The 18214-nt window shown below is 44.6% G+C and overlaps 1 protein-coding gene across 3 annotated transcripts in view; it reads left to right on the forward strand.

Annotated features, from left to right (window-relative positions):
• Nucleotides 1-18214, forward strand: part of Adk2 (Adenosine kinase 2) — a 68658-nt gene that overhangs the window by 47156 nt on the left and 3288 nt on the right. For 2 of the 3 annotated variants that reach the window (XM_065434484.1, XM_065434486.1), the window contains 9 exons: nucleotides 8313-8387; nucleotides 9584-9637; nucleotides 9740-9818; nucleotides 10380-10555; nucleotides 12874-12979; nucleotides 13069-13239; nucleotides 16844-16879; nucleotides 16971-17085; nucleotides 18003-18089. In XM_065434484.1, coding sequence (XP_065290556.1) covers nucleotides 8313-8387; nucleotides 9584-9637; nucleotides 9740-9818; nucleotides 10380-10555; nucleotides 12874-12979; nucleotides 13069-13239; nucleotides 16844-16879; nucleotides 16971-17085; nucleotides 18003-18089 — 899 coding nt within the window. Of the gene's footprint in view, nucleotides 1-7539; nucleotides 7890-8312; nucleotides 8388-9583; nucleotides 9638-9739; nucleotides 9819-10379; nucleotides 10556-12873; nucleotides 12980-13068; nucleotides 13240-16843; nucleotides 16880-16970; nucleotides 17086-18002; nucleotides 18090-18214 lie in introns of those variants that run through there. The other variant, XM_065434485.1, reaches the window with a different exon arrangement.

The raw sequence follows: 18214 nt of genomic DNA on the forward strand, positions 1-18214 counted from the left end.
GTAAGCCAATGTTTCCAAGTTAGTACGGCCGATAAAACTACTATCCTTAATTATTTCGTATATCTGTCTACGAATTTGCCATCGCAATCGATGCTTCGCCTTTCGGGCGAAACTGCGTCTTCTTTTTTTTTGGTCTCCTTCACTTTTGACAAGCGGGGGAGAAGAAAAGTACCTTCTTGACCTACCGCCCTTGCCCCTGGTGCACAGAGCACACAAGTCACTTACCTTAGTCTACGCATAGACCGCCGACTGACCTGGCTCCCAGTGACCAAAGCGCTCAACGCCCAGACATTCCGGGTCAGAAAGGCATTCTCCCAGCTTCTTGTCCGTGTCCAGGGCTGTACACCCAAATCGGCCCTTCGGCTCTACAGGTACGTCCACACTAAAACCCCTTGATAATTTGAAAGTAGCGACACTCTCCTCCTCACGGCGCTTTCCTCCTCGATTCCCCCCCCCCCGCCGGCTGCGCACGGCGCGCTTTTCCTCCTGGGCTCCCGCGCACGGGCCGCAGGATTCTATGGAGGCGTGTTATTTTGGGCCAGTTGCGCGCCCCAGTGGGGTTGAAAATTTTGAGAAATGCTAATAACAGCATCTATAATGCTGGAGGCAACGTTTATGAGGAGGTTGGTTTTTTTTTCTTAAAGCCGTATGAACGGGGTATACCGATGTAAAGGGAGCTTTGAGGCGAGTTCTATCCTCCAGACAATTTTTCTGCCACATGATCAGAAGCTTTACTTCGTGCGTCTGATCTAGTATTGCTTGTGACACACCCCTTTGTGTGTGGCTTACTAAGCGAAAGCCTTAGACCTCTGTTTCAAGGTCGCGTTGGGAGCTACCGAAAATATCACGTTACCAAAGGAAGTCGGGAAGCGAACCAAAGCATGTGCAGCCGCGTATAAGAGATCATTAATGATTAGCAAAGTAATGATTGATTAGTGATTGGATTAAGATGAATTCAGGTGTATTAAGGAGGATTAATGTGGATTAAAGTCGATGAAGGTGCATTAGGGTGAATGAAGGCGGATTAAGGTGCATAAAGGAGGACTAGGTTGGATGAAGGTCGATGAAGGTGGATGAAGGTGCGTTGAGGTGCATTAAGGACGATTATAGTGGATTAGGGTGGATTAAAGTGCATGAAGGATAAGGGTGGATTAAGAAGGATTAAGGTGCATTAAAGAGGTTTATGGTGGGCTAGGGTGAATTGAAGTGAATGAAGGAGGATTAGGGTGGACTAAGGTAGATGAGTGTGGATTCGGGTGGATTAAGGTGAATTAAGGACGATTATGGTGAATTAGGGTGGATTAAAGTAAATGAGGAAGCATTCGGGTTGATTCAGGAGTATTAAAGTGCATTGAGGAGGGTTAGAGTAGATTAAGGTCGATGAAGGTGGATTAGGGTGCATTAGGGAGGACTTTCGTGGATTATGGCGGAATAAAGTGAATGAAGGAGGATTAAGGTCGATGAATGTGGACTCGGTGGATTAATGTGCATTAGGAGGATTATGGTAGACTAATCTGTCTTAATACTCAATGAACCCTAATCCACCTTAATGCTCCTTCATCCACCTTAATCCAGTTTAATACTCCCTATCCACCTTAACACAACCTACTCAACCTACATCGCCCCTAAAGCTCCTTAGCCTACCCTATACGGTCTTCATCCTCCTTTATCAACCCTAATACATCAAAATCCGCCTTCATCCACCTTAATCTTTATTCATGCACCTTATCAAATCAAATCAAATCAAATCATATTTTATTCTCCAGAAAGTATCTGGATGGTCACCTGGGCTAAAAGCTGTACGAACAGCTTGACGAAGGCCCAGGAAACCATTACATGGCAGCAGCAGACAGAACGAAACAGCAATAGCTATACAGAAGTAGTCATCAAATCAAATGCAGTAAGCAAGCAAGTACAGCATCAAATCAAGTACAGCAATAACACAGAAGTTTTCTTTAAACGACATATGAATGAATACGGATTACATGTGCACAAAGTATGTTCTTAGTTGTTTTTGACTAAAACCAGCAGTATGTTTATGTTTATTGAGAAAAAATGGCAGATTGTGAGCCAAGGATTGCAGCTTGTAATCGGTTCTAAACTGTGGTAAGGACCAAGTCTCAGTACAACGAGTGTTAACTATTGGTGTACGATATTCAAGGGAAGCAAGTTGTGTCAGGAAATTACTCATACCTGTGGAAGAAAAGTATGTTATTTGTAATAAACGGAATTCATATATATTATCTACACGGATCAAATTGAATGATGCTATTGCGGGATTAACACTCGACATTGGTTCAATGTTAATGATAAGGCGAATAATTTTCCTCTGCAATACAAGAAGCTTGTTCATATTTCTTTTAGTTGTTGTTGCCCATACCAGTGTACAATAGTTAATGTGAGAAAGAAATAGGGCGTAATATATCTGTAGTTTAGCGCTTGTGGGAAGAAGTGTGCGGCAGCGTGAGATTACACCTGTAACTGCAGACAGTTTTCTGGAGACGTAAACAACATCAGCGTCCCATTTTAGATGGGCAGAAAAATACACACCGAGGACCTTGTGCTCGGTGACTATTTCTATATGCTGGTCTTGAAAAATGAATGAATTCACCGGAGGAACTGCTTTATTTTGAGCACGAAAAATAACTGCTTTGGATTTAGTTGGGTTTACTTTGATTTGATTTACTCTAGTCCATGCTGATAGTTTAGTAAGGATATCATTGCATTTTAGCTCTAGTGTTCTAATATTACTCCCAGAAATAAGTAAGGTGCTATCATCAGCATAGATTACAAATTTTACTGTGGTGTCGATATTTACGATATCATTGATAAACGTATTAAATAAAAGGGGCCCCAATATACTTCCTTGTGGCACACCACATGCAATTGGTAAGAATGATGATCTTTGGTTGTTAATATACACGCACTGGTACCTATTTTCTAAGTGGGATTTAAATAAGGCCAAAGCTGTACCACGAATTCCATATGCTGAAAGCTTACTAATGAGAATACTGTGATCAATGGAGTCAAATGCTTTACTAAAATCGAGGAAAATTCCGGCTGTCAGTAAATTATTATTAATATTTTCCAAAATAATTTCCTTGGGGCCTAACAAGGCGGCTTCACTCGACCGCCCCTTCTGAAAACCATACTGTGAGTTTGTCAAAATACTGTGCTTATGATAAAAGTTTGTAATGCGAACAAAAATAATTTTTTCCAGTCCCTTCGAAAAAACTGGGAGGACGGAAATGGGACGGTAATTAGACGCAAGGTTGTGATCACCGCCTTTGTACAGTGCAGATACCCTTGCACATTTCATGGAAGTTGGAAATATACCTGTCACAAGGACAAGATTAAAAATATGAGCAAGGGCAGGCGTTAACAATTCCAATACATACTTAACAGGTTTAATTTGAATATCGTTTGCATCCAATGATCTACTGTTTTTTAGGCTCATGAATGTGCTGTATATTTCATTTTCATCTGTAGGAGCAAAAAATATGCTTTCAGCACAGCTATAAGCTAGGGTTACTGTATTTAAGGGAATACTAATCGGTCTTGCAGCGTTTACACAATAATGATTGAAGTATTCAGCTATTAATCGAACTTAATCCTGCTTAATAGTCCCAATCTACCTTAATACACCCTAATCCACCTCTATCAAAGCTAATCCAGCTCCATGGTCCCTAATACACCTTAATCCGCCGTAATCGGTCTTAATCCTCTTTTATCAACCCTAATTCACCCTAATCCACATCAATCGATCTTAATCTTCCTTTATCCACTTTAATCCACCCTAATGCGTGTTCATTCACCCTAATCTACCCTAATCGGTCTTAATACCCTTTCATCAACCCTTCAACTTCATCCACCATAATCCGTCTTATTCCTCCTCCATCCACCTTAATCTTTATTCATGCATCTTAATCCTTTTTAATGCTCTGTAATCCACCTTAATCTTCTTTAATACACTCTAGTCAACCTTAATCCTCCCTAATCCACCTTATGTCAATCACTAATGATTCATTAATTAGCTTGGGTAATCATTCTCTTATATAGAGGTGGTCATGCTTTGGGTCACCTCGGGCCTTTCTTGGGTCACGTGATACTTCCAGTTTATAACGCGACCTTGAAGCAGATCTAAAGGCTTTCGCCTTAAAACTTAAAAAAAAGAACTCAATGTTGACTAGCTAACGCTCATGACCTGCAATACCACGGGTATACATGCCACTAATTTTTTCAGGGCGCAAAGCAGAATCTATATAGCTGCACCTCCGACTGAATAACAGATAGCGAAGTGCGAGGTGATGGAGCCGCCCCAGAATATTAAGCATACTGAGGACAACCGCAACAAAAACACTGGTGAGCAGGCTGGAAGAATGAAAAAAAATGCAGGATTACGGGATGCTTTGCTACGAGCTATAAGACGCATCAGCTTGCAAACGCTGTTCTTTGTCGGAACAAAGTTCTTTCGGCCAATGTCATGCAGCCACTGCTTCCTGCGCAAGCCGTCACGCTTTCCTTGTGGTATCATAAAAACGGCATAACCATCTTCACGCTCCTCGCTGCAGTTATATGCGCAACAGCCCGGCATAGCGCTAGCACATGAGCAGGAAACACAGCGTACAACGTTCGCTACGCCGAGCCAGCCGTGCTCAGGAGGAAAATGGCGCGAACGAAAAAAGAAAAACACAAGCAAAACTCAAAATCCGCGCGTTTCCAAGGGCAACGGCAGGGAGACCAATCGTCGTGCAGAAAAACGAGGGCAAAATTGGTTGCCGCGGGGGAACGCGCAAGGGGCGAGGAGGTCGCACGGCGGCGGCAGAGTTCAAAGAGTGTCGCTACTTTCAAATTATCAGGGGCTTTAGTCCACACTAGCGACGAAAACGCGCGCGACACGCCGCGTGCGGCGAGCAGTGCTGTCGCGCGCGGCAAGATTCACGAAAAGCGGCAGCAACGCGCGGCAAACGCGCGAATGGGTGCGAGACCCATTTTTTCGCGGCAGCCGCAAAACGAGCACCAATAAGAAGCGAGCCGCGCTGTTGTGGCGCCACCTGTCGCATAAACAAAGAATCATAATCTATGGGCTCTGAGATTGAACAGCGACACGCACGCCGTAAAATTTCAGAGGCCATTTCCAGTCAAGGGGGCTGTTTTTGTTAAGCCTTCCCACACAGCCACCGAGACGTTGACGAAGAAGCCGCCTCGCAATGGAGCGTTTTTGGAAACCGTTCGCGGATATGCGTGCCTCTATGACAAATCGAACGTCGATTTTAACGACAAGGAGCTGCGCGCCAATCGTTAGCACATTATTGGAAAGCAGTTTGGCATGACAGGTGAGTAATTGGTGAAATTTTCTTAATGTTGCGGGAACATGTGCGAGCATGTCATTGTGTTTGTACATACCATGCAGGCGAGCAAGCAGCGGGGGAATTTAACAACTTCCGCGACCACTGGCTCAAAATAGCCCTGGATGGAACATGAAATCGGCAGAACGAAGAGCGCGTTGTAATGAAAAGTATTGAATGGAACGAGACAACACGGGACTGCACGCACCGTTGCCGCGTGCCGCAAAACGCGACTGTGGATTTGCCCGCACGCGTCTGCCGCGCGGGCGCTTGTCGCGCGCGTTTTTGTCGCTATAGTGTGGACATACCTTACGACGCCGCAGCCGCGTCATGCCTACAGTACGCCCGCGGCGCGCTAACTCCTCCACGCATAGACAAGCTGGAGTTGCAGCACCGTGCGGCTATTTGGATGTGCCTGTGCATCCCCTTACCTTTGCAAGTGGCTGACAACCTCGCAGATGCCCCCCGTAGCATGGACCCTGTCACTCTTCTTTCTACAAGAACTGCGCCATGTCGACCGCCTCCACCATGCTCATGACGGCCGTAGTCTGCTGTCCCGCCTGCGATCCCAACTTGTCGCACATGGGGAGGCTGTGCTGCCTGTACAGCCAGCCCCACCTCAAAGGCCATCACTCTCCATCACCGTTGAGCAGCCAGGGGTGTCCAAGAGGCACTCGCCGACCTACGCCCTGCAGCAGACGACTGGCTCCCTGCTATACGAGTCACGGCGGGCATCTCCACGTGTTCGTCGACGGCTTGGTCGCGCCGAATCAGCGACAGCTGCCTGCGATTCGGTTGGGACTTGCTACCTCCCTGGCCTATGCATACTGCGGTGAGCTTGAGACACCGGGACATCTCATACACACGGAAATTTCGGCGGAGGGCACGTGCGCGGTTTGCCAGCCCCTGGCTACGACCCTGTCGTATGCCCGGCACACAGCCGTCACCGCAGCCAGCTCCTTCAGGAGCTTCGGCGTTTGGGCCTTCCAGCCCGCGCAGATTGCAGCATCATCCACCTGAGCCGACAGTAGGGCCTCGTACTCCGCAGCGCCATCGAGTTCCTGGACTCGACGGGGCTCTCTTCGAGTCCCTCAAGCTGTCCAGCTGCAAGGCTATCCCCAGCCCCCAAAGTTACGTCTAGCCTGCCCTCACTAACGGAGCTGTCTTCCCCGAAGCAGCTCAACCTGCAAGCCTGACTCTTGACGTCGAGTTCCACGTCTCCCAGACGGCGTCCCACTGGGCTCCTGCCTCCCGGCCTGCTGCGTACCGTCATCGTTCATGCCCGTTGGGCAGGTCTCCTGTGGCCCATGGCGCGCCTACCTCGGTCCCCTACCGTTTAGTAACGCCGGACAGCAAACTACAAGGAACGAGAATCCGCCGTCCTAACACTGAAGCCATGAAGACATAGTAGAGAGAGTCAATGTCAGCGTTACCAGAACGTTCATCAGTATGTTGGAAGAACGTGCGAAATATGCGACACTCAGTTAAGCAAATCATCGGTCTTCTGTTGATGCTCGACGTATGGGCAAGAATGGGTTAACATCGACAGAGCAGATGGCATGTAAAATTCGCTAAAAAAATTTGAGAATGTCGCTCTGATTCAAAATCTGCGCCGCCCAGAAACGACTGAAAATAACTGTTAAAACAAAAATTTAACAAAAACAATATTTTGAAAGGCAGAAAAAGAAATTACAGAAACAATCGTATCAGTGATCCGATACGATTTTCAGCGCTTAGGCTCTTGTCTGTCCTATCTAGAGTACTAGGTTGGGGGAGTGGGTCCAGCGAACGCCACGGCAAGCGCATGGGAGTGATGCGAAAAACGCTGAATTTGCGGTGGCGCTGCCGTCACCATATCCTGAAGCTCCGACTGCTTTGGCTATAGTGTACTAGAATAATTATTCTAGTGCACTATAGCTTTGGCTGCGGTGAGCTCGCGGGCCGAGTTGCTGTCGTCTGCTCAACGCGCCGTCGTCCTTGCGTCGCTCGTGCGATTTACATGCTCTTTCTCCGTTTTCTTTACATACGTCGGTGTGGAATACAATCATTATTTCCGCCAGCGAGAAACAAAACTAGATACAACAGTGTGAAACGCCTGCCACGCTTCATGCAGCTTCGGTAGGATCCTCGACGCGACACGCGTCCGGCCGGCGCTCGGGGCTGCTTATTCAGGTGAAGGCGACGGTGGCGCCACGAACATTTCAATAAGAAACGCCTCAGCGGGGAACACACGCAGGACCCACACAGCTGGTTCTTTATTCTATGCCCACACCCCCTAGCTCTCTCCGTAGGAAACTCTATGGCTCTCTCCACCCGCGAGAGCTAGACGCTAGACCCGCTAGACGGCCAGACAGGCTCCACACGCTGTGGTGCCGCCGGCGACGCTACGAGCGCTACTAGGCGTAGATTAGTAGCTGGTGAGCTGCAGGTAGGACTAGGTATATCAGCCCAGTTCGCCGGTTCCGGAGTTAGCTGACTTAGCTCTCGATCACCCAGTTCTGGTGTAAGCCTTCTTGTGCTCACGATGAGTTCCAAACTGAGGTAATCATTGCGTTTCACTGCATTTCATTTTATGTGATTCCGATTCACGTGTGTACATCTTTACGCGCGAAGTTTGTGCTGTGCATGACGGTTGGTCGCACCGCGCAGATTTTCTCGTTTTAATGCCGACCCTGAAGCACTTCAATGACGTAAATGCAGCCGTTGGTGCTGTTCGGAGGCGTAATTTCAGCACGAGAACGTTTTGAAGAAGTACCGTTGTCTTATCTATGCCCTTGCTGCCGAGCTCGTCGTTGAGGTATCAGTGGAAAGATGTCTAAGCAAAATTTCTTAAGGTTAAAAAGAAAGGTAAATAAGTAATTGAGTAACGGGTTTGTGCATACTGCACTTTCTCACCCATAGCCTTTTATTTTGTGCAGCGGCAACACGGAATTTCATTATAAATTCGAATGTTTGTCTCGACAGGAAAGGAATGCTCTTCGGCATGGGCAATCCACTTCTTGACATATCTGCATCTGTGGACGTCGAATTCTTACAGAAGTGAGTTGCTATTTCTTTCGTGAAACATGTAATTCCGCTCTAATAATTCGCTTACCACTGTGAGCGAATTAGCTGGCAGCAGTGATACCGTGACAATTTGTCAGTCACGAACGACTTGTCACATACCTCTAGTGCGTGTGCCGAATATGATTGTTTAAGAGCATAGATATTCTCACTATAGCACCTAGAGGGAAATCTTGCGCCACCGCCTATGGGAGTTTCCTAAGGGGCATGGGAATGACGGTATACGTGTCTGCGAGGCTTGTGTTGGCTGGTTTGTAAGAGGCTTCGTCTAAAACGTGGATATGGCTACACAAATAACGCGTTCTTTAAGTAAAATTTTCATAAAATGTTTCCATTCCTGCATATTACATCATTACTCACCTACAATGCATGACCAAGCGAAGAAAAGCAAGAACAGACGACAAACTGTTTCAAAGCGAGCGCGAATCTTGTCGTCTGTCCTCCAACTTTAGCAGCCTGCTAATACTTTTTACGTATCATATAATTTTACATGTATATTTGTACATGTAATAACAAGTTCTCATAGTTAAACAAAACGTGTTTTTGTGTTTTTGCGTAAAAAGCTAAAACAGCTTTCTACGTGCTGTTTTAGTAGAAAATGAGTCATTGTGACAGACAGAACGGTGCTTGCCAGGGGCGTCTTCAAGGTGTCCTGGCTCTCCGAGAACAACGCCAATCCGAAGTCACAATATACCGGCATTCCCCTACATACCACAGTGCAGCAGCGCCAGATTTCCCTCTAAGTAATATATTGAGAAACTCTGTTTAAGAGTGTACAGATAAATAAAGAGGTACCGTCGCAGCATCCTCTGTTACAAATGAAAGAAAACTTGGGTTATTTGGCTCATACAAAGGTGACTTTTGGTAACTCTTATCTGAGGCTGAATTGGAAACATCTAATGCAAGGTTATGAAGTTAAATACGATACATTAATTTGATGCGGAAAAAAAAACAACTTGAAACGCCGGGCGATTGCTTTACTAGAAGCATTAGTCCTCGTTTCCTTTCTTTCATGAAAATATACTTTTTAAAAGTAACTGACATGTCGCTTCTAAAATAGTTGTGAACAAAGCCGAACAGGCTTAACGGTTTGTGTCTGTCATTAGCTTTGAAACATTGCTTATTTCCTGCTTGTAATCTTAACCAGTTTCGTGTGCTTTGTATCCCTGCAGATATTCACTGAAAACTAACAATGCTATTCTTGCTGATGAGAGCCACACTTCACTGTAAGCATTTTTCAATCGCTCCAGATTCTTTAGTGTTTGAGAAAATTTGCTTAGCCCTTGCTGATTAAACAGACTCAATAAGTGATTGTAATTGTGCTGCAGGTACACAGAACTTGTGGAAAAATTTGACTGTAGCTACACAGCTGGAGGTGCCACACAAAATACTCTGCGTGTCTTTCAGGTGTGTATTGTGCCTCTTCTACGGTAATGATCGTCCTTCTTTTTTCTTTTTTCCTCGCTATCTGAGATGTTGTTATCCATCTGGAAAGCACTTATCTGTGAGTTCAGTCTTTTGCTGGGCTTTATTTCCCCCATTTGATGACCCCAATTACATCCTGTCTGCCATGTTGGAAGCATCTGTGCTAACAGCAGTTTATGTGGCCGGAGTGTATTGCTTCATTGCAAAATTGAAAGCCTCTCTCTCTCTCTCTCTCTCTCTCTCTCTCTCTCTCTAGTGGCCTCATGTTTTAAAATGATTTTAAATAATGGCAACTCTGTCGTCAGCCATGAGCTGCATAATTGCCGCCGAGTAAGGTCTTGTATATATGGCAATAGGCACACAATAAATCGGGCTACAATGTGCACAATTTCCCATGAGTGACTACAGTGGTCCTTCGCCTTAGTACATGCAGCAGCAATTTGTATTGTGTACAAACATTACAGTTAAACAGTGCTATTCCTGTTCCATAGATTTGTACACAATTTTAATTTCATTGTTCTCTGCAACTTTCTTCTTTAAAAGTGGGTCGTACAGATTCCAGAAGTTGCCACATTCATGGGCTGCATTGGTAGGGACAAATTTGGTGGCATTCTTGAACAGAAAGCCAGAGAAGCTGGTGTCAATGTCAGGTATCAGTACTCTGACAAGGAACCTACAGGCACATGCGCTGTTCTGCTGACTGATCATGGAAAGAGCCGGTGGGTTTTTTCATCTAATGATTTTCATACTGTTCTACCATCATGGTACATTGCATTCCACTGAAAATAATTCTCAGAAAACTGGAAAATCCCAGCATTGCCATGAGCTTGTACACCTGGAAAACCGTGAGAATGTGTCCTTGAATTTTTGTATGTTCATCTAAGCCTGCCATTTATTTTTGGCAGTTTTTGGGAGGTGCATTATCACATGTCACTGAGCCCCATGACCACCTGTGTGGTCATACGCTCTAGCTAATATTAAATTGGGCCACGGCGGCCGCATTTCGATGGGGGCGAAATGCGAAAACACCTGTGTACTTAGATTTAGGTGCACGTTAAAGAACCCCAGGTGGTCTAAATTTCCGGAGTCCTCCACTACGGCGTGCCTCATAATCAGAAAGCGGTTTCGGCTCGTAAAACCCCATAATTTAATTTTTTTTAAATATTAAATTGCATTGTAGAAACTAAGCTATGAGAGAAAAATCTTTTATAAGGGTTTAAACAACTACAGATTGGTGTTTAAAGTAGTGTTTGAAGTATTAAGCATGCCAAGTGAATTTTGAATGTATTCTTAGCTCAATGTCTTGAGAAACTTGATAATGGACCTCTTTCATAATTGTAAACAAGCTTTCCTATGAGGTAGTTTGCCAAGCTAATGGTAGCATAGTCATTTTGCAGTCAGTGCATATGAGCTCAGTTTGCATGTCTTATGACATGGGAAATGTAGACAGGGCTCTCGTGATGAAACCATGTGCAAGAGACAAGCCCTGGCATGTGTATCTAGCGCTTGCACCTTCATGTGAACCATGACCAGTTCCACCATTACTTGGACAAATCTTCAGTGCAGAGAAGTGCACTTGCAAATTAGGAAAATGATCCATTGCTTTATATATCATTGCACATGGCAACACTGAAATGCATGACCTTAAGATCCATATTCCACAGTCCACTTGTGGATGTTTCTGCAATAATTTCAGCCTGAGCATTGTTTGCCAGCCACTTTATGCCATTTGTAACATTTTTGCCAGAAAAGCATTCTGGTACAGTGAAGCCATAAATTGGCAAAATGAATAGAACTCAGGCTTGCCAAAATCACTTATTCAGGCTCACTGATGCTCAGCCTCTCCAAGATGATACCGATGCTGACTCAAAAAATCTGACTAAGCAGGACTTACTCAGGCTCAAGGGCTCACGCATTTGTACTCGTTTATTCTCAGACTTGCAAGAATCACGGATTCACTAATACTCATGGGCTTCTGGAATTAGACTCATTCAGGCTTCTAGGCTTATAACCATCATGGAATTGGAATCAAGTAACTCATTGTAATGCTACTTGCTCATCATAATCTGATCTGTATGTTTGGCGTCACGGTTGCATGGGTAATGCCGACAAATTTCCTGTCCACTGGATATGTGTTTGTAAGTGGATGGTGGTAGGCTGAAGATGGCACATACTATTAAATGTTGCAAAACCCATAAATTGTTTCATTTATGTTTCTTAACTCATGTGGCGATCTAATATTTTAATGAAGTTTCATGACAAGACTGCCATTGCTTTTATTTGAATCTGAGGCTGCAACTGCCATTCTTGGCACTTTAGTTACGCTGGTATGAATGGAACATTGGGACGTTTAAGCAAGTAAGAAATGTTTCGCTAATCATTTTCTCACAATCCACGTATTTCACATATGATAATAATTGCCGCATCAAATCACTGTCATTATGCATTGTGTTTCACAGAAATCTTGCAGTGCAGAAAAAAAAATTTATGTTGTTCAGTTGAAAGATTATTGTTATTGCATGAAGACAGTTATGTGCAGATTATTGCACACAACCACCTTGAATTCCTTTTTCTACTCCCCTTCCTCCTCCTTTGTTAGACAACACCCACATTGTTTTGCTCAGTGGCCTAGGTATAAAGTGGTTACATTATTCATAGGTGAATGTGGTTAAGATTTTATCGTAAAATGTAAGGCAACAGCTATGCAAATTGCTTTTGAAATGACATGGGTTTGTTGTTGACTGAGACCAAGAGCTTTTCTTGAAATTTGCAGACACTGTTATTGCTACTGGGAGGAACGAAAGTAGATAAGTTTCGGTGGTAGGTAGCAGCAAATGCCTGTGGTTCAATTATTCGATATAGGCATTGATAGTATTCTTACAGTTCCAGAGGTTTGGGTACAGTAGGCTATGACTCATGTGTCCAAGTTCATTATAGCTGGGCTTTATTGTATACATGCTTCTCATCTTTTGTTTTCTTGCTCTCGTCAAACAATAAATGTGCTGAAGAATTTTAGGCTTCTTTTTTTTTTTTGCAGCTCTTTGTGTGCCAATTTGGCTGCAGCACAGCTTTATTCAGTGGATCATCTCCTGAAGCCTGAAAATAAGGCATTGATGGAAGAAGCCAGTCATTATTATATATCGGCAAGTAGCAAAAGCTTTCACAGTGTGTGTTTGTTTTTCATTGCACTTCTTGGTCAAGCTCAAATTGGTCTCAACAATTTCACTTGCAGGGGTTCTTTTTGAATGTCAGCCTGGATAGTATATTGACTGTGGCCAAACATGCTTCCAGCAAGAAGAAAGTTTTTTGCATGAACCTCAGTGCACCATTCTTATGCCGTATATTCAAGGACAACATGATGGCTGCTTTCCCATATGTTGATATTATCTTTGGAAATGAGACGGTAAGATTTTGATTTCTGAAATTACAAATGGGAATAATTTTTGTTGTGGAAGGCGTCTAGCACATACTACTAAAAGATGTCACTGCCATAATGCTTTGCCAGGGATGCTACGCATTGCACTCTAGTTAGATTCGACTGTATGCTGCAGTTATAGAAATTTAAAGAAAGAGCTGTGTGTGTAACATATTTCTGGCATTTGTGCATTCATTCTGCACTGCACAGCAATCATTATATGACTATGACTGTCTTCATACTATGAGGCATCTGCTTAAAGGGTAACGCTGCCAATTTTGACAGCGAAGGTGTGTGTCGCTAGGGTTCCATGTATTTTTTGTGTGCAAGGGTCAATAAAAAAAATTAGCACGGGGTGATCCCAGAGATAGCGCAATACTGAGGCAACCCGTGGTGGAGGTAAAGCAGGCTTCAAGCACGCTGCCCCTAATAGTAATAATAAATAATAATAAATGAAATAAATAAATCAAGATACATTGTTTCAAGACGATGGGTATAGTGGACTCACAAGCAGGAGGCATTGCCATATCTGCAAAGGACAAAATGTTCAACCATACACCCTTGACTTGCAAGAGGGCAATGCCACTGACTGTGGGGATGTCTATGCCATACAAACAAAAGACAGAATTGCCATTGTGTATGTATCTCCAGGCACACCCAAGTGGACTATCGAAAAGTTCATGACCACGCACTTCGCAAGGGTTAGCCGTGATGACACTACCCCTGTGATCATCATTGGAAACTACAATGTGATAGTTTCAAAACCAGACAGGAAATGGTTCACTCAGTTTGTGCTAGAGGAGTTTGGTTTGAAGTGCCACACCAATCCAAACCACTCAACTACGGTTGTGTATAGACTTTGGCCAAGATTCTGTCTAAGGTTGCGAACGAATCAATCGGTGTATATCACAGTAATTGCAAAGCTGTTGTCGCTACTATTACCAAATGATGAAAATAAATGCATGTACCCTTGTCTACCCCGTCTGATGTGCTACAGTTTCGCTGGTCAACCACTTTCACAGAGTAGAATGGCTCCTCAAGTCATTGCAGTACGAATCTGAATTAAATTTGTGCTGTATATTTTCCTGGGCACTTTCTTTATGTGTGCCAAATGGCATGACTGAGAGTACCGTATATACTCGTGTAAGGGCCGCCCTCGTGTAAGGGCCGCACCCCAACTTTGAAAGCGGATATTTCGAAAAAAAAAAAACAAAAGTTCAAAATGTCCCGCCAGAAAAGTGTAGTTAGTTCATTTACAGCCAGATGGCGCTGCACGCTTTTCCGCTTTTATTCTACTTCCGCCGACGCGCCGACCACGCTGTTGACAGCGCGCCGCCATATTTGCCTTGTGCGGCCTCTTTGTTGGCATCGTTCCTAGCATCGTGTCGATACGTTGGCAGCGCGACTTCAGATCGGTGTCGTCGGTGTCACTTTGTTGGTTGTAGTGAACCCTGCAGAAGCCAGCGCACGTGACGGACGATGGGCCGGCATCTGAGATCATTCACTGCAGCATTTAAGCTGCAAGTGATTGACTATGCCGAGGAGCACGGGAAGCGGGAAGCTGGACGAAAGTACGACGTCGATGAGAAGCGCGTGCGTTACTGGATGAATCAGAAAGATGCCCTCGCCGCTACTAACAGGAGCCGAAAGGCGTTTCGCGGGAAAAAGTGCAAGTACCCGCAACTCGAAAGCGAGCTCGTCAACTACGTCGTCGACACACGAAGGGACGGCTACGCCGTATCGACTGACATGATACGCGTCAAAGCCCTCAGCATCGCTCGCCACATGGAAATACCCCCGGCACAATTCAAGGCAAGTCGGGGCTGGGCTACGCGGTTTATGAACCGTAACCAGCTTTCTATTCGGCGCCGAACGACGATTTGCCAAAAACTGCCGCGCGAGTACGAAGACCACGTCATTAAGTTTCATCGCTTCGTGAATGCTCTCAGGAGGGAGCATGAATACGACCTGTCCCAAATTGGGAATGCGGACCAGACACCTGTGTGGTTCGATGCACCGGAAAGCACCACAGTGGATTTAAAAGGTGCGAAAAGTGTGTCTGTGCGCACGACTGGTGCAGAACGCCAAAGGTGCACTGTGATGTTGTGCATCACGGCAGACGGCAGGAGGCTTCCGCCGTACGTCGTATTTAAAAGGAAGACTCTCCCAAAAGAGAAGTTCCCTCAGGGAATCGTCGTACGTGCGCAAGAGAAGGGCTGGATGTCCGAGGAACTGGTCGTTGACTGGATTAAGACCGTCTGGGCAAACAGACCTGGAGGGCTGTTACAACGGAAAGCCCTCCTTGTTTTGGACAGCTTTAGGGGCCACTTGACCGACCGCGTCAAGAACCGAGTTGCCGCAACTCGTACGGACTTGGCCGTCATTCCCGGTGGCCTGACGAGTGTGCTGCAGCCGCTCGACGTATGCGTCAACAGACCATTCAAAGTGGAATTTCGCCGATGTTACTCTGAATGGATGGCTGGAGGCGTCCACGAGAAGACCCCTACAGGACGGCTGAAGCGGGCGTCGCTCCAACAGGTGTGTGAATGGATTTTGAATGCGTGGCGTGCCATGTCAGTAGAAGTAGTTGCTAAAAGCTTCAAGGTAACGGGAATTTCGAACTCCATGAACGGCACCGAAGATGACCGTCTCTGGGAAGACGCGGACGCCGAGGCGAGCTCCTCCGAGAACGAGGACAGCGAAATGGAATCCGAATAAAAACATTTCTGGCATGTCATTTGTGACTCTTGCACTCTGCTACTGTTGCATAAACAGTACAGACCTTTGGCCTGTACTGCCTGTACTAAATCGGCCTGATTCGTGTAAGGGCCGCACCTAGCAAAATTTTCGAAGAAAAAGTGCGGCCCTTACACGAGTATATACGGTAGCATTGTTTTTCCTCAAATTAGTTACAAAGATCAGCGTGCACACTCCCAATCTGCTTTCCAATGGATAATTTCTATTTACCACTCTGAGACATTGGCATGGGAGCGGCAGTGTTGCTGCCTAATCTTGCAAAGATGTCTTTAAGCCTGCACAGGCTTTCTATTGTCATGAGCAACTGTTTTAAATTATTTTTTGACATAAAGATTTCAGCAGCAACTTTCTTTAGCCAATAAGAGTCATGTACCCTAAGAATACTTAGAATTTGTTGCAGTTAACAGTTTGTCCCAAGAAGTCACTACAAGCACTCCTGTTCCTGGTATGGTTCCTGCTGCCTAGTACAGTTTTGGTTTTAGTGTGTTTTTGTTGCTTATTTATTTCTGCGCGTTTATGTGAATTTAACTATCGTAAGCGTTGACTGTAGCTGCAGAAAAATCGTCCATCTCGTGATAAAAATATTGAGTTAACTGCATGGAGCGCATTTTCACCGAGATTAGTAGTGTGGTGATACAGCGCAAACTGTGCATCTTCATGCCTGGCAACAGCGTATCCAAAATAATTTGGAAATATGTTCAACAATGTTGCCACTTCAAGCTTGAGTAGTAGTTTGTCACTGCTGTGCTCAAGAGTCCATCCCCTGAGTGCAGTGTTTGTGAATAAATATGCTGCATGTGCTTATGCTGAAAGCTTTTTGTCTGTTATTCTCTAGGAAGCAAGAGAGTTTGCTGATGTTCACAATATGAAGGTGAGCTATAATCTCTAGAACAAGTATGCTAGCTTCATTTTTGCATGTGAAATAGGGAAATTCGTGATTGCGTTGTTTGCTTCTTTTCCAGACCAAAGATATTACTGAGATTGCCAAACTGATAAGCAAGTTTCCCAAGGAGAACCAAGAGTTTGAAAGAATGGTGGTAATAACCCAAGGTGCTGATGATGTCATTGTAGCTCAAGGTATGCATTATCTTATTACAGCAAAGCAGCTGTTGCAAGAAACTCCTGTATTTATAGGTGTAAGTTACAGGGGCATAAAAGAGAAAAACTATTTGAGTACACGTATGTATCCATAGATCAGCATTTTACAATACCTAAACAGGCCACTCTTTCTGCGAGAAAAGGCTTGGTGAGCCTGAAAAGTTGCAAGAACAAGAGATTGGTAGCAACGACGCCTTGAAGTTTCCCCACCAGCTTGCCATGTTGTGGATTTTCATAGCATCTGCTCAGTACTAGATATTTCTTTACTGATAAAAATGGACCGCATTTTATCTTAAAAAGGCCAAATAATAAGCTTCGCTTGTTTCAAGAAATTTTACAGAGAACCACAATGGCCTAAATAAAAAAAATGAAATCTGTGACAACGCACTGCCGTGCAGGTGCTGCTGTTTCAGCATGAAATCCCAAAAATGAAAGACTTTCATTGTCTTCTAATAATAAACCTATTACTGCAAAAATAATGTTGATAGAGTTCTGAAAAAAATACATTAGTCTACACTGTTTTTCATGAGGGTCTCTTTAATGAATCCCACAGGACCATTATCGATCCAGTGCTCTCCACTGTGGCTTGCGATGTCTTTCGTAACCAAGGTGTCATTTGTGACATTAACCTATTCATAAATCAACAGTCAAGCAGCTGGGAAAGAAAATCGCATGGAAGTGTGGCAGATGCAGTTTCTTGCATGGTGTGCTGCTGCTCGAAGGTTTGAAACTGTAATTTGAAGATTCTTTATAGATTTTGGCGTAGCATGTTGATGTTGCAAAACATCAGCGCCAATATCTTCTGTGCAAAATGGAATTCCTTTTGCATTGCTTGGTGCACTGAAAATTTGACAGCTCTTGCAAAGCCACAAATGTATCTGCTTTTGTTTGTTCAGGTCATACCACTCAGAAATTTCCCGTTCCCAAGCTTGAGCCAGATGTGATCGTTGACACCAATGGTGCTGGAGATTCCTTTGTTGGAGGTATGTTCCAGCTCAGAGCCCACTCACTGACTTGGCTTTGGCTTCTTTTTGTATGTTATATATATTAATAATCACAAAGATTTAATTTTTTGTCATGTGAACGTAACTTCTCCATGGTGCAAGCT

This window comes from Dermacentor albipictus, chromosome 1, assembly GCF_038994185.2.
Source record: "Dermacentor albipictus isolate Rhodes 1998 colony chromosome 1, USDA_Dalb.pri_finalv2, whole genome shotgun sequence".
Classification (NCBI taxonomy): domain Eukaryota; kingdom Metazoa; phylum Arthropoda; class Arachnida; order Ixodida; family Ixodidae; genus Dermacentor; species Dermacentor albipictus.